The sequence below is a fragment of the Apus apus genome, chromosome 1, assembly GCF_020740795.1.
Source record: "Apus apus isolate bApuApu2 chromosome 1, bApuApu2.pri.cur, whole genome shotgun sequence".
NCBI classification, from domain to species: domain Eukaryota; kingdom Metazoa; phylum Chordata; class Aves; order Apodiformes; family Apodidae; genus Apus; species Apus apus.
This window is the reverse complement of record NC_067282.1, coordinates 60,697,220-60,713,938: the sequence shown is the minus strand read 5'-3', so window position 1 is coordinate 60,713,938 and position 16,719 is coordinate 60,697,220. Positions and strand designations below refer to the sequence as shown.

Here is a 16,719-nt window from a genome sequence, read left to right as displayed (position 1 = left end):
TTATTTTTGTGCAGTGAAACACACATGCTGATATAGAATACATCTTTAGTGAACAGCTGCCTTGCTTAATAAGTCAAAGTGATTTCCTGTCTTCCAAGATGCCTAAGAACTTTTATGCCCCCACCTTTGATTGTATCAGAGGACTTCAGAACCATTCATGAGTTTAATCATATGGCCTCTGTGAAGGAACCCCTATGAGTCCTTCTATGCTTTAGTTATTCAGCAGCATGTATTTGTGCATATGCATGCAAGTTGGAGTACAGCAGCAATTGGAACCCAAATTAAAAAATGCCCAACTCCAGCACCTCAGCCTCAAGAGTAATGACCTCACTTATACAGCTATACTTATTGTGAAGTACGGATGAAAATAAGGTACCCTTTCTGCATTATTCAGAGTGTATTCTGTTGGTCATCTTTTATCGTATTGTACACTCAATACACAGCCTTCTCATTTCTGAGATTTAAGGACATAAGTGACTTTAATAGGAATGGAAGTGGCCCCTTGATCACTAAGTGCAGAACTTGGCTATGCAGGTACTTCATGCAGTTCTTCCACGAGCCAATCAAAGTGACTTTGTGACTGGTCACTCTGCTCTTTATTGGAGATGCCTGAAAACTGGGCTGTTCCAGTGGTTAAAGACTTGATTCAAATTCCTTCTGCACGTTACTTTACACACTGATTCTGCTCTGTTGTCAGCTTAAGCTCTGCTCATAAGATAAAACCAATAACCAAATACTGTTCCCCTCCACACATGCACTGTTGCACCAGAAATTAAGGAGACTTGCAGAGTTCTTACAGATGATTTTTCTTCAAAGTTGGCAAGATCTTTCAAAATGTGCTCCACATGTGAAAGGCTGTTTCCCACATCTGTGAAAGCAGACAGTCTCTCGGACACAGTATCCAAAGCTGCTTTGACCTAAAATGAGGCACAGTTTTGTATCAATGAAGATAATTCCACTTCTCTGGAGACTCATTTGTCAAATAGCTGATAGCAACTATTTCCAGTCAGGTGATTCACATTAGGGGTTACTGGAGCACAGAGGCAAATCACTTTTTATGAACTCACCTTTACCCTCAATTCAAAATGAAAACAAATACAAAGAAAATGCAGTGAAGTAATCCTGTTTCCTGGTACTGAAATAAAAAATGCAGGAAAACTGATGTTCAGGAAACATTTAAGATCTTGCTTTTACCAGATGACAGTAATACAAAATGGCATTAACGTAAACCACAAAATGCGAGGGACAGGTCCTCATCCTAAAAATTGGTCGTGAGACAGTCAGACAGACAGACAGACACGTGTAAGAAGGTTTCTGAGCATTAATCCCATGGAGCCACAGGGGCCATGCTCTGAGATAAGCTGAACTAGAGCAAAGTGACTGTAGGTGCCATCAAGAGTATGAGTTAACCTAACATGAGATCAGAAACTGGCTGTAAAAATTCTAATTCAGCCTCCGCCCAGTTCCTAACAGTGTGGTTGCAACTTCCCACCCACAGCGTTGGAGACTGACTTATAAGATTTCATCCAGAAGGTTTAGGTAAGTCTTGGTTCCAGAAAAGGGCCTATTGGCATGATGAAAGGTTTGCAGCCAGCATTTTATGCTTCTGTGGTGAAGAACAGGTTTCAAAGAAGTTTTTGAATACTTAAGCACTGCTGGGCCTGTGGAAAAAAAAATCATAAGACTGCAGAAGAGAAACAAATATGTCTCTATAGGAAAGTATTCAAGGTAGTAAAGATAGCAGGATGTCAGGTAAGGACATGTACAAGAAGGTTGGAGAAAGTTTTCAAGCACACACCAGAGCTGCAAAACCAAGAGTGAGAAGTACTTTCTTCTCAATAATTTCTGCATTACAAAATATTGATTGCCACCAAGAAGTTCTCACCTCTCTAAAATTCTGTTCAAAATTTCGAAGGCGCAAACACTGCTCAAGTTTTTGCTGATGCTTGATCCAAAACTCATCAAAGGCAGTCTCAGTTTCATGTAATTGAGCCAGAAGCCTTTAAAAACGACAATAACAGAAAACCAACAATCAAATACTGTAAGAATGCTGGGTGCAACCTTGAAGGGACAATACAATCTTCCACAGTAAATAAAAAGCCTCCCCAAAGCAATATTTTCTAGAAAAAATAAACTGGATACAGGAAACTTTTGAGTATTGCACAGAATTGTTTCCTAGAATAACACTGATGTAAAACCCAACACAAACATTGAGTTCTGAAAATCTGGCAAATGCTGATTTGAATCTAGCTGCTGCACACACTACTTCTCAGCTGTGTCCTGAGAACATGGCAACTTGGGGCTAACAAACATAAATAAAACATGCAAATGTGTGTGGGCTAGGACCAGAGGGCTAGGACCAGAGGAATCCAAGCCTTGGGGTATATGGGAAAATGAAGGGAAAAATTCGTGCTGCTGTGATCAGGCTGCCCTCACAGTTCACCCTTTGGAATAAGACTCACAATAAAACTGAAGGTCATTGCTACTTCTCTTCTGAGCAGAGTTACTACTTGCTTATCCCAGGGAAGTGTACCACAGTACTATGACGAAAAGCATGTCCTTTATTTAAAATGTTGGCCAATGCCTTTAAACCCTTACTTTTCAACTAAACGTCACATATTGCATTTGACAGTATGGTACCCTACAGACTTATCTTTACAGTGTGCTCAGGCTACTCCCAGGGAAAGCCACACATGAGAATTTTAGTGATTTTTTTTGTCTTTAGTAGTACAGAAACGAACCCTGAATTTACAAGTTTAAACTGATTATACATAAAGCAGGGGGACAATGAAGAGTTTGTTTCAACTTCCCTCAGATATTGTATCAAGTGGAAACCTTTTGGATAAATTAGCAACCTTCACCCCAATGGTCCTTCAGATAGCTGATGGCAACAATGACCAAAAAAAAGTGACTTTTGCGAAGATTTGTGGATTGGAATGGACAGTTATTTGGAAAGAGAAGTCAGCCTGAGTGTAACAGAAATATGAAATGACAGACAAAAAAAGAATGCAGAATGCTGCCTGGGGAAAATGAGCTATGCTTTCACAGCTTTGTGCAAATTTACATCTGTGCTGTGGTGATATAATATCTTTGAAACTGGCAGTAATTTAAAGGGGGTGGGGAGCAAAGGAAAACATCCATTACTTATTTGCCCAAAGGAAGCATGTAGGAAGTTTCTGCATAGATACTTCAAGAGCAGTGTAGTCCCTAGTAGCCCTTTAAAGGCTACTAACAACATTGGTAAGATATCTGCAATGTTAGAAGCTCCTTCAGGCAGATTTAGAGAAAAAGAAACCTCCCACTTCAATTCAAAAGGATTTAACAGAAGTGGACAATTCTACTGAAAAGAAGGGATTTATCACTTTTGTCTGACCCTCCTGCTTTCCCTACAGCAGCAAAGTTTCCTTGGATTGCACTTTAGTCCCTAAACACAGCATCAATATTCATTAAAATAAGAAAAAGCTGCTCAACTATACGGTTGAAAACTAACACAAAGGAAACACCAAAATCAGTAGCGTTATTTTGCTTGTACTGGAACTCAAACCACATGCCCTATTTCCTTTAAAGCCAGGTAAAGAGCTGTTTTTAAAAGTACTCTTTTGGGTGTTCACATATAACATTTGCTAATTTGCTAAACATGCATATGGAACTAAGTAAGTGAGCTGGGGAAGGGTTAAAAAACCCAGAAAAGCCACACGTTCAGTATTTTGCTCCTCTCACCTTTCTACCGTTGTTTGATTGTCTAGCTGATCTTGATTCAGTTTGTATTCAGGATTCACAGTAACTGGTTTTGTAATACTTCCAAGGATATCATCGCCCTGTTCTACTGCTAACCTGATATCCTCCTACAAAACAAAACAAAAATCCCACGCACTGTAGTTGTGTCTTGCTGTTCCTTTGGTTGTTTTTTTTTTTTTAGTAGACTTCATAAGGCAAACTGGAAAAAGGATTTTGTTTTAATAGTAACAGAGCTAGTGTAGTTTCATTAAAAGCAGTGTTTGACAACAAATACAGACAGTAAATGCTCAGTGTCAGCTTTTTCTACATTAACCATCCTAAGATCCCAGAGTTGAATTTTCATCATAGGCAGCATTCTAGTGTCCCCTTAGACTACAAACATCTTAAGTTTTAGATGGATAGTTCTGAAGCCCCCTCCAAGTTTTCATTTAAGCTGACCTGAAAGAACATTTGTCCATTCTTCAAAAGGTAATACTTTTTCATATGCATGCAAACAGAGTCAAACATCTTGTTGCAAACAAACTAAAAAATTAAACACACCACTACTTAGAAAGGAATTTGTTTCTACAAACAAATCATTATGCATTTGTACATATATTAACTTAGCCTCAAGAAATGCCATTTTTAATAGAAAAAGGACATTTAGCATCAAACCAAACAACACAAGTTCAATAAAATGGCAACATTTCACATTATTATTGTCTATTAATATCCTCCAGATTTTCTACTAACATTATTATTAAATTAAAAACCAGTTTAACTAGAAGACAGCATCTCTATAAAAACTACATACCTTCATTTTGTCCTTCTTTTCTGTGTGTGTTGCAAGAAGAGAGCTGGTTGATTGCACATCATTTGGTAGTTCTGTTTCAGCCAGCTCAGTCCCAAAGGACTGAAGAATCTGAGCTGTTTGCTTAACCTTTTGGGCGAAACCTTCTATAGCCTTTTGGAATAAAAACCATTAGAGATGTTTCATGCTCATCACATGCATATGTACAAACACACAAAATACAACTCTCAAAACAAACCCAAGCAGATGAATTAAAAGACTGAAAATAGTCAAAGTATAATTTTGCAAGCAATAGATACCGTCACCATTAATTCCTTAATTGTATATTTTTCCTAGGCTCATATCAGATGTATCTTCATCATATTTTTATCATATGGAGTTATTTTACAACTTGAGCTTTTTCTTTCTCGTAGCAAAACAATAAACCTCACACAATCATACACTGCAGTTCCTTTCTTCCAAGTGTTCAAAAAACCACTCCCAAATTATTACTCATATTATTTCTCTAAGATGACTAAGTACCGTCGGGAACATCTTCTCACTCAGAGCAAGTCAACTTGCATCACTTGGAATCTGTTTTATAAATGACAGGGTATGAAACAGAAGGGCTCATTAAACTGGAAAGTTAAAACTAAAACTAAGACTTACAGTGCGACGGGACAGCCATCTGCTGTGGCAGTAATCCAGGGTGCCACCAAGATCTTCTGTTAATTGTGTTTTATCAATGTAACCCTGCAGTTCTGATACTGAGCCCAGCATTATGACCTGCAGCAGCAAAGAGAACAAGTGAACACCACCAGTGGCCACGAGACCCTTGTTAAAGATTCTAAGCCCCATCCATTCAGCCTCTGATAGAGAAATTTCAGTTTAATACAGAAGCAAGCTATGGAACTATTTCCTTTGGGTATAAAACCCCAAAACTTTACAGTTGTTTCAGTTGAAGATGATGTAAATTTAAATAACTGTAAATGAGCATGAGCACCATGCTTAAAGGTGCATATTAAAATAAAGCTTATGAATTTCACAACGTAAATACTTCACTGAGGTTTTTTATCTTGATAAATCATACATAGATGTTTTCTAAGAGGAAGTTTTCATTCAAGATTCAAGAACTGCCTTTAAGCATGGTTTTTTTATTGGGCATTTTGGGTTGTGGTTTGCTTTTTTTTGGTCCTCACTGGCTAGATAAAGTACTTTGACAGATTCCCAATAATAGAGTGAAAACAGAAGCTTACTTACAGGTACTTTCATTTTAAGCTCGTCTTTGTTGAACCTGAAAGCGATGTCTGAGAGGGCTCGATGAAAAAATCCTGTTGGGCGCAGAACGAGAACTAGCTGCAGGTTTCCTGGGAAAGATGCCTGCAAGACAAATTCAGTCTGTTACTTGTGTGCCTCAGCTCCAGACAGTATTTTGGAACAAGGATAAGCCCTTGTTAAACCACACAAACTGTATCAGAGGCCTCACATAATGGAATGACCAATTACAAATCTAGCAAGGCTGGCACAGAGAGCTTCATTCAAAGAGACATTTGCTTATCTATGGTAACAGGAAACTACTCTACTGAAATAAAATTTTTCAGGGTTGGCTTGTACCACTCTTTGGCTAAGATTACATCCTAGCCAAGCAGGCTAATGAACAAACAGCAGTGACTCGGTACTTTTACAGCAGCAGCACTTCCTTGGTTACCTTCTCTTCTCTTGAACAGAGAATGCCAAGAGAAATCTCCTTTACTGTCTTAACACCTAACATCACATTTCTGATTTATACATATATGACCTTGCCAGTTGCCTACACAAACTATTGCCACTGAGACTGAATTTCTCAGGCAGTAGCTTAGAAATAAGCTTTTAATTTTGCAGGCAAAAATAAAAATCAAACATAAGAATTCTTGCTATGGTTTCTCTCATCATCTTCCAACTAGAAGTCTGATTGATCTTTGCCAATTCTAAAAGTGATAGGAGGAAAACAGAAGAGAGGAGAACGAAAGCAAAGAAATAGCATTAAATTACTAAAGAGCAACCTCTGCTGAGGCAGAAGTTTGCATACTTGGCATTTAGCCATTCTTGAAATCATGCAAGTCTTCTTGTTACTCAATATTTCCACTGTAGGGAGGCAGTGAAGCTCAGTAAAGAAATGATCATTTTAATGATTAAGTATGCAATTTTCTTCATTATACTGTTGGAAATTGCTACATTTCTAGCAAATTGAATTACTACCCAAAAAAACTAACCAAAACTCAAACACTGACTAAAGGAGCTGTTATGCTATGCTCTGCTTCCGTGCCTAGTGAAACTGTTAGTATATGGAAGGTTGGAGAGTGGTTTAATGCTCATTTTGAGGTTTCCAAGAGTTCCAGGTATTCATTAGAAATGTTAAATTTTTAAAGAGAAAAGTAGTTTAAAAAACTTTTCCTGCAAGACTTCAGAGATTCATTGTGGTTCCCCAGATACTCGATATCTCAAATGGATTGAGGAGTCCTAACAAGATTGAGCTTCCAATCTGTCTCCATGTCTGCAATGTCCAAATTTTCTAGAAAGCACAGTGGTTGAGTCACAAAGGAGGCTGTTTGAGGGTTGGGAACAGAATCCAAGTAATTCTGAGTGCCCACACCAGCTCCTCATCCTTTCACTGTAAACAGTCCTTCTCTGTGTATTAAAAGTTATACACCCTGTGAACTTACTAACTCACAATTATGAAATAAAGGAAAAACCTTTTATAGAAAATTTCTGACTGTGCTTAGAAGAAAAAGGTAAGAAAATATGATTTTTTAATATTTTTTTTCCTGTATTATTGTTCCAAGGACAACAGCAAATTTATTTTGCTCATACTAAGAAACACTGCAAGAATGAACAAAAATAAAATATTATTAAATCTCCTGGATAATATTTTTAGAATGATATCCATGTAGTTTATTCATTTAGACATCTGTCAATTTATTTTGTGCCTGTAACAGCAGTGTTCAGCATCTGACTGAACTGTTAATTTTCACCTTCAGCCTCCAAAATGTGAATTTTATTCAACGGCCATGACAACATTTTGGAAGAATCATAGAATCGTAGAATCCTAGGGGTTGGAAGGGACCTCAAAAGATCATCTAGTCCAACCCCCCTGCCAGAGCAGGGTCATCTAGAGCACATCACACAGGAACACATCCAGGTGGGTTTTGAATGTCTCCAGAGAAGGAGACTCCACAACCTCTCTGGGCAGCCTGTTCCAGTGCTCTGTCACTCTCACAGTAAAAAATTTTTTTCGAATATTCACCTTGAACCTCCTATGCTCCAATTTGATCCCATTACGCCTTGTCCTATCACTGGTCAACACTGAGAAAAGCCTAACTCCATCTCCCTGACACTCACCCCTTACATATTTGCAAACATTGATGAGGTCACCCCTCAGTCTCCTTTTCTCCAAACTAAAGAGACCCAGCTCTCTCAGCCTTTCCTCATAAGGGAGATGATCCACTCCCTTAATCATCTTTGTGGCTCTGCGCTGGACTCTTTCAAGCACTTCCCTGTCCTTCTTGAACTGAGGGACCCAGAACTGGACACAATACTCCAGATGCGGCCTCACCAATGCACAATAGAGGGGGAGGAGAACCTCTCTTGACCGACTAACCACACCCTTTCTAATGCACCCCAGGATGCCATTGGCCTTCTTGGCCACAAGGGCACATTGCTGGCTCATGGTCATCCTCCTGTCTACCAGGACCCCCAGGTCCCTTTCACCTACACTGCTCTCCAGCAGGTCAGCCCCCAACCTGTACTGGTGCATGGGGTTGTTCTTCCCCAAATGCAAAACTCTACACTTGCCCTTGTTGAACTTCATCAGATTTCTCCCCGCCCAACTCTCCAGCCTGTCTAGGTCTCTCTGAATGGCAGCACAGCCTTCTGGTGTGTCAGCCACTCCTCCCAGCTTAGTGTCATCAGCAAAGTTGCTGAGGGTACATTCTATACCCTCATCCAGGTCGTTGATGAAGATGTTGAACAACACCGGTCCCAGTACCGACCCCTGAGGGACTCCACTAGTCACACACCTCCAACCAGATTCCGCCCCATTGACTACAACTCTCTGCCTCCTTCCTTTCAACCAGTTCTTGATCCACCTCACTACCTGATCACCAAACCCATTCTTGATCAACTTATCTACAAGGATGCTCTGGGAGACGGTGTCAAATGCTTTACTGAAACCAAGATAGACCACATCTACCACTCTACCATCATCCATCTACCTAGTAATTTCCTCATAGAAGGCTATGAGGTTAGTCAAACATGATTTACCCTTGATAAAACCATGCTGACTGCTCCTGATGACCCCCATGTCCTTGATATGCCTAGAGATAGCAACAAGAACAAGTTGTTCCATCACCTTTCCAGGGATGGAGGTGAGGCTGACCGGTCTATAGTTACCCGGGTCCTCCTTCTTGCCCTTCTTGTAGACTGGAGTGACACTTGCTATCCTCCAGTCCTCAGGCACCTCTCCTGTTACCCACGACTTGCCAAAGATGATGGAGAGTGGCCTAGCAATGACCTCCGCCAGCTCCCTCAGCACCCTTGGATGCATTTCATCCGGACCCATTGATTTATGGATGTCCAGATTACTCAACTGATCCCTAAACCAATCATCATCTACCATATCAAACTCCTCCTCTATCTTGACTTCTTCTGGGGCTATATGAATCTGGGACTCATGGGGAAATCCTGCAGGAGTAAAGACAGAGGCAAAGAAGGCGTTCAGCACCTCTGCCTTCTTTATATCCTCTGTCACCAGGGCTCCCACCTCATTCCTCAGTGGGCCAATATTGCCTCTAGTGTTAGTTTTGTTAGCTATGTATTTGAAAAAGCTCTTTCTATTATCCTTAACCTGGCTTGCAAGGTTAAGTTCCAAGGAAAAGCTCCAAGAAGAAATATCTTTCAGATAACACATTTTTTAAAAAAAAATAAGAGGTTTTTATGTGAGATATCCACCCTATCACATGGTATCCAGACATACTGCCTTTGGCAGTGAATGTTTCCAATCCATTTATTCTTACCCACAATACTGGGAAATAACTTGAAGCTAACAGAATAGGTGAGTAGGTACATTAAAAACACAAAATGGCATGAAATTATGAGGATAAAAGACAACAAACAGTAAAAGGAGATTTTAAGCTACATGAGTAATTAATTTCTTTCTTCATTCTAACTTTACATTCTCACTTTGACACTTTGTGACTCTAGTCTAGATTTTAACTTCAGAATTTCAGAGAAAATGTGTTGAAATGGACGTGGGTGATGCTGGTGGACATCAAGCTGAACATGAAGTCAGCAGCGTGCTGCTGTAGCAACCATGGCAAATTGGATCCTGAGCTGCATCCACAAGGATGTGACTAACAAAGACACAGACATGAGCACCTGGAGTACTGAGTCCAGTTCTGGTCCCCACAACTCAAGAGAGACGCAGACAGACTGGAGAGGGTCCAAAGGAGGGCTGCAAAGGTGATCAGAGGGCTGAAGAACCTGCCCTAGGACAAGAGACTGAAGGGGTTGGGTCTCTTCTCCCTGGAGAAGAGAAGGTTCAGGGGGAACTTCATCACATTGCTCCAGCTGCCACTGAAAGGCCAGCTACAAGGAGGACAGAAGTTCTCTCTTCACAACTTGCCACGTGAAGAGGACAAGAGGCAACAAGTTACAAGTTGCACCAGCAGTTTCCATTCTGATATAAGAAATAAATTTTTTTACATCAACAAAAATCATTCACTGGAATAACCTTCCCAGGGATGTGGTAAACTCCTGGTCCCTGGAGGCCTTGAAGACGAGATTGGACAGAGTGCTAGATAATCTCATTAAAGCTCCATTTCTTCAGGAAAGATTAGGCCTGATGATCTTTCAAGGTCCCTTCCAAAGACAAGCCATTATTCTGTGATTCTGTGGTATTTAGGCTATTACTGAAACAAACATGAGTAGACAAAAGGAATGCAAATTTCTCTAAACTATGTATTAGATCTTACGAAACATAGAGAGTTTAATTGCATTACCAAATAGTGTCTCATTACTGTTCAATTCAAAGAAAACAGACAGAATATACACATTACAAGTATTTTCCATCTCAGCATGTCTTCTCAAAACAATGCCATTACGGTCACTACAACCTTGTACCACTTCAAGTCCCATTCAAGGCTTGACAGAAGTTTCCTCTCTCTCTCAACAAAAGCTCAAATGTTAGATGACTCTAACTTCGTCTACAACACCGTTATTGTCTCTACTGGTCTGTCTCCTATGCTGCCCGTCAACTTCACCCTGAATATGGGAGAACAACAACACAACAAACCTATCTCCATTCCAGTCCAGCAACAATTTCATTGAAGCCACTGTATGCTAAGCAGACAGAGCAAACAATGACTTCTCAGTAATACTGTGCCAAATGTTGAGCACAAAAAGAAATACTCATTGTATGTTGTGTAGTACCATAAAATGAAGTGCTTTCAGGGCACTTTCAGTGCAAGTTTTAGTGAAGTCAATGAACATCATTGAAACTTGAAGAAGGGTTTGTGCGCTTGAAAGATGTTTTTTCCAAAAGTGCCTTTCTTTGCTAGATTAACTAATGTTAACTGCTCCCCCAACATCTTTTCTCAAATACTGCACTTGAACTCATTTAATGTCTATGCAAAAGAGATGAGGGCTCATGATTTTGGTATCTTCTATGAAAATAATGGTAGCCCCTATTGTATTCTGGCCCAACCCATAAATTCCTTTGTCTCACTTGCATCAGCACTAGCACTTGATAATTCATGACACTTGTGGGATTAGTTTTCTACCTCCTTATTTTCTTCACTTCCCCATTCAGTCAGACCAGTGCCAATTCCAAAAATACAGAAAAAGATGTAGACATGCATGCAGTTATCAGCTTTGAAATAAATCTGACCAAACCAGGAATTTATATACAGCACAGCCCTTAAATCAAAGCTTTGCAATACACTGAGATCTTTGCTGCCCTATGAGTACCCCAGACTTGGAACATGGGAAGAACCTTCACTGGCTGGACAAAACAGAAGCTACCTTAAATCCTCCAGGAAAACAGTTAATAAATACACAGGAGCAGGCTGACCTGCCTGCTTTTCAGGGACAGGGAGCTTTCCACTGCATGCTCCAGACCTCTGGAAACGGGAAACTTACAGAGGATGAACCCAGCTGGGTTTTGGGCCAAATATAAAATTAAGTTAGTTGCATACAATCTTAACTGTCACTTTCCTTCACAGAGTATTAATGATGGAGAGGCTGTCTGTAGCACCCATACTGTCTCTGAAGTTAAGCAGCTGCTAACAGTGGGAAGTACAGAGATGCAACAGTCTCATGAATGAAGGTGACATGATGCTAGTAAGGAACAACAGAAGCTGAGGAGGAAACAACCTCTGCCTGATGCTCAGGAAGGGGTGGTGGCAGCTTATTTACAGGGAAGGAAGAAGAGCATCTCCCCAGAGACAGATACTGAGATGTCTTTGGTTTCCACTGTTGTGCTGGTTTGGTGGGTTTTTTTGGTAGCAGGGGAAGGGCCACAGGACTGGCTCTGGTAAGAAGCTGAAAAGCTCCCCCTGCTCCAAAACCCAGCCAAAGAGCCATCAGATGGACAACAGATGGGCCTCGGCAATTAACATATGAAAGAACTGATGTAACACCTGAGCAGAGAAGCACTTGTGGGGGGTGGGGTGAAGAGCTGTGCTGGAGGAGGAGAGCTGTGTTGGTGGTTGGTGAGGAAGAAGGGGAAGAAGGTGCCCAAGCAGAAGTTTCCCTGCAAACCATGGCGAGATGGGAGGCTGTCCCCCTGCACTTGGGGAGGAACATTCCCTGAAGGCTCCAGGAGGGGTGAATGTTGATTTGCTGCCAGTGGACTCTGATTGCGCAGCTTTGGAAGACCTCAGCACCAGGGGAGGTGGCTGTTCCCGAAGGAGCCTGTGACTCTGTGGGAAGCCCAGGCTGGAGCAGCTCTGGACCTCGTGGGAAGGACTCATGAAGGAGAGGTTGGTGGAGGACTCTCTCCCATGGGAGGGACCCCATGGGGAAGCAGGGAAGGACTGTAAGGAATCCTTCTTCCTGAGGAGGAAGGAGCAGCAGGAACCACCAGCCTGTGAACTGACTCTACACCCCATCCCCTGTCCCCCTGTGCTGCTGGGGGAAAGTAGGGAGAGAAACCGGGAACAAAGGGATCTGGGCCTGGGAAGAAGGGAGGGGTGGGGTAACATATGCAAGCCCTGCTCTGTGTGTTGTCTGTGTCCTGTGTTTGATTAGTGTGAAATTGAATTATTATTTTTCCCCAAGTTGAGTCTGTTTTGCCCGGGACCTTAATCAGTGAAGAACCCTCCTTGTCCTTTGTCTCGACCCAGGAGCTTTGTTCTCATCCCAGAGTGTGTGTGTGGGGGGAAAGTTGAGTGAGCAGCCTTGGGGCTGTTCCTTCTGTTGTCATGTTGTCCCAAACCATGTCAACTGTATAACATGGTCTCACCCTGTTGGTGCCAATAGGGAGCTGTTTAAGTCTCTCAGCCATTTTACCTGTAGCACTCAGGCAGAGCAGCAATCCCACCCACTCTTGCCTGACAACAATTGTAAACAGCACATACATGCTATACGCTATCGCGCAGATGGCATTCTCAAAGGAGGAATAAGTCTCATTAAATTGTGTACTTTAGGACAGTCACAATATTCACTGAGATGGGACGCAGCGTTGCCAGGCTGCCGATCTCCAGAGAGGCAGGGCAGGAGCAGAGCAATGGCTGGGGTCTACAACCAGAAACCAGTCACTATTGCTTTCAGCAGGGATTACCCAAAGGTGAGCTTCTGGAAAGAAAACCAACACTTCCGAGTTTTCACATCTCACTCAGCTTTCCTCCTGGGGCTTACTTAGCATACAAAGGAATTATGTGGATATGTATACCTTTCAGACGAGACACACTCTAAAGTCTGCAATCTGCTGTTCAATCCCACAGAGCAGCTCATGCAGCTGTCCCAGTGCCCAGGAGTCTTTGTACTCCTACACAGCTAAGGAAATCCTTTCTGATAAACAACATACCTACAGCCCCAAATGAACAGCCACATTTCAGAAATATCTGAACCACTCAAGCCAAAGAGCTAATGCTTGACTCAGTTTTAGTCATTCTGTCTTAAAATACTCGGAACAACACAATTTTTCATTTCAGCAAGAGCTTCAGTATGCCCACAGTACCAAACTCTGTGGTGGTGTTTTCCCTTCTGCACTTACTAGTGTGTCACAAGCCACAGTGCACTTCTTTCCAAAATACCTCTATATATAAAGGAACTTATAAGTTGGGTTTTGGTGGGTTTTTTGGGTTTTTTTGCAAGACTGTTTATTCCTGGCTAGAATGAAGTCTCTTACACAGGCTTCTTGGCAAGAAAGAATCTTGAATTAAATCAATTCATAAAAGGAGCACTTTGAAATCTAGTTTTAAAAACATTGAACCGTTTTGCATTAGATCTAGGCTTAATGCTTGTGATGTTATGAGCATGTTTTCAGAGTTTCACTTCTCACTTTTTATGTATTAAAAAACATGTAATAAAAAGGAAAAATGGCTGACTACACAAGGATAACTACAAAAGTGCCTGTACATATAATACTCACAAAACATCCAAACAAATATGACAAAACTGTACAGTATCTCACATAACCTTTTTTTAGTGCATCATTTACTGGAATAATTCATAACAATAGCTACAAAATTAATACAAATACTGTTCTAGCTTTAATATACTGTCAAGTTTTTAGTGGTGTTGTTAAAGAAAGCAAAAATGAGAAACATGAATAGGGGCTGAAAGAAGAACAGTTTTTTCAAACTTCACACCTACAAAATGGTTAAGCATCATTACAGCTTTCAGGACATGATGCAAAGACCTAGCTAGAAACTGAGCTACTGGGAAATACTTATCCATAATATAAAATAGGGCCTTTCATGGAGCATCACTTATTAAACAGATCTTTTCTCCATCAACAACTCACTAAGAAACTTATGGTCTCTCTACAAACAAGGCCAAAGAACTCAAGGTTGGATTACTGTGATTCCCTGTTTCTCACCTTGGATATAAAACCAATGTTAAGACTCCAGATGGCACAAAAACAGGACTGCCTGGCTCCTGCGAGGTTTAGGCTTGTATTAGCACTCCAGTCTCTCCACTGGCTCCTGGTGTTCTCCTGCCAGCTACAGGTCTTGACCTCACTCTTCAAAGCACAGAATGGGCTAAGCTTCTGTTACAGTGAAGACTGCATTTTAATTTATGAAGAGCTAAGAAAAAAAGTGCTCTGAACAATGCAGTCCAAAACAGAAGGCATGAAACCTGCATGTAATGCATCCTTAGTCAAAGGTGCCAAATCACAAAGTAAACTTCTCCAGAAGGTTGGATAAAACCCAACTCTTGTCACATTTAGAAAGCACTGCAAAGTTTCATAACTGGATAAAACTTTCTCACTACCACTTGTGTGACCTCCATACTGTTTCCTTAAAAGCAGTTGTCCATGCATATGTTATTCCCTAAGCACCAAGTTTAAGGAAGTTTATTTTCTCTGAACTTTCAATATGAGGCTGATGGATAGCTACAGTGGAACTTTTAATGATGCTTAGTGCCATTTTTTGTTTCTCTAAATGGTTGAGTTCACACTTCAACCTTTCCCTCAAGATAGAGGAAGACAATGATGACAACACAACAGAGTCAAAGACAATGCCATGACATAGCTTCATTTTTTTCTTTAGAAATCACTCTGGAACTATGATCAGAGCAGTGTGAAACCCCAGAACACATTGGTTAGTAATGTGCCTTGCTCCTACTGCTGTGGATTGAATATTGGTTGTTTGGGTATGTGAATATTAGGAGAGAACACAAAAAAAAGAGGGGGAAAAAGAAGTAATTTTTGACTACAGGGAAAAGGGGATAAATTTATCTATTTTTTGTCATTTACTTAACTTCTGCTGGGACAATACGGAGCTGTTTTACCAAGCTATGTGACTGCTTCTCCTTGTACCTCCTTGCACCAGATCACTCAGAAGGGCATCCAGATGAGTCTTGAAAGTCTCCAGAGAAGGAGACTCCACAACCTTTCTAGGGAGCCTGCTCCAGTGTTCTGTCACCCTCACAGTAAAGAAGCTCTTCCTCATGTCGAGGTGGAACTTCCTGTGCTCAAGTTTGAATCCATTGCCCCTCATCCTATCACAGGGCACAAGTGAAAAGAGGTTGTCCCTGCTTTCTTGATGCCCAGCCCTCATGTATTTATAGACATTAATTTCAACATTTTCCTTGTAATAACTTTAAGTTTTTTACTGCCTCTCTAGGAACATCACAAGTTACTGCTAAGACTTCACACTTAACAACATAAAGCTCGGCTTTTGGTGTCTCTAACACAACTCCACCTCCCAGCTGGCTGCCCCTTAAGGCCAGACTGCTCCTGAAGACTAAACAGTAGGGATGAACTCTGTAACAAAAAGCCATCTAAAGGCTAAACTTCCTGTATAGTCAACAGTATTTTTATGTTATCCATCCCACCTATCTCAGAAAGGATAGGTCATCCTCCAAACACATGCCTTTCTGGACTGCACTAAGTTAATAACTTCATTTTGGGGGTTGCTAAATCAGAGAAAAAAGGAAGTGATTGTCTGCAGTGTGTCTCAAACCACAAAGTTTGCAGTCTTGCACTGGCTGAGGTCAACCTCCCAGGCACCTGCCCTTTGCAACTTTATCAAGCAGAGTATAACAAGCAAAGCCTGCATGTCTGGGCACGTGCTTGCCAAAATCCCTGCCTCACCCTAGGAGAAGAGGGGTCATCTTTCAGCCCAGTGCCTCTGGCTTTGATTTTAGTTCTGCTGTCACTGCATGTGCTTCAGCAGCAGTCATCCTGGGTGAATGGTGCAGCTGCTGCCCTTCCACTGTGTCTGCAATAACAGGTCTACCTTGTCTTCACAGCCTTGACTCTTTATAGTAAATCTAAAGTATCAGCATGAAATAAGAATTCAGTTCATCATCGCTCATTTTCTGTCCCAAAAAACAAAGTAGGAAAAATGAAGCCTAGAAATCTTTCAGTATTATAGACAGATTTTTCCACATTAATTTCCGCCTGAAAGAAAAATTCTTTCTTCCTTAGTTTTGTTTCAAAACATACTTCCAACACCTACTAGTACAAATCAAACATTTGTGTGTGAAGATTCTTGGAAATAACATAA

General features: G+C 41.1%; 1 protein-coding gene across 12 annotated transcripts in view; it reads right to left on the bottom strand.

Moving 5' to 3' along the window:
- The window catches only part of MCF2L (MCF.2 cell line derived transforming sequence like), a 162,869-nt gene that overhangs the window by 24,407 nt on the left and 121,743 nt on the right, over positions 1-16,719 (bottom strand). For all 12 annotated transcript variants that reach the window (XM_051617536.1, XM_051617553.1, XM_051617563.1 and 9 more), the window contains 6 exons: positions 5,768-5,887; positions 5,177-5,293; positions 4,532-4,681; positions 3,721-3,845; positions 1,886-2,000; positions 798-917 (listed from right to left, as the gene is read on the bottom strand). In XM_051617536.1, the coding sequence (XP_051473496.1) occupies positions 798-917; positions 1,886-2,000; positions 3,721-3,845; positions 4,532-4,681; positions 5,177-5,293; positions 5,768-5,887 (747 nt within the window). The remainder of the gene's footprint in view (positions 1-797; positions 918-1,885; positions 2,001-3,720; positions 3,846-4,531; positions 4,682-5,176; positions 5,294-5,767; positions 5,888-16,719) is intronic.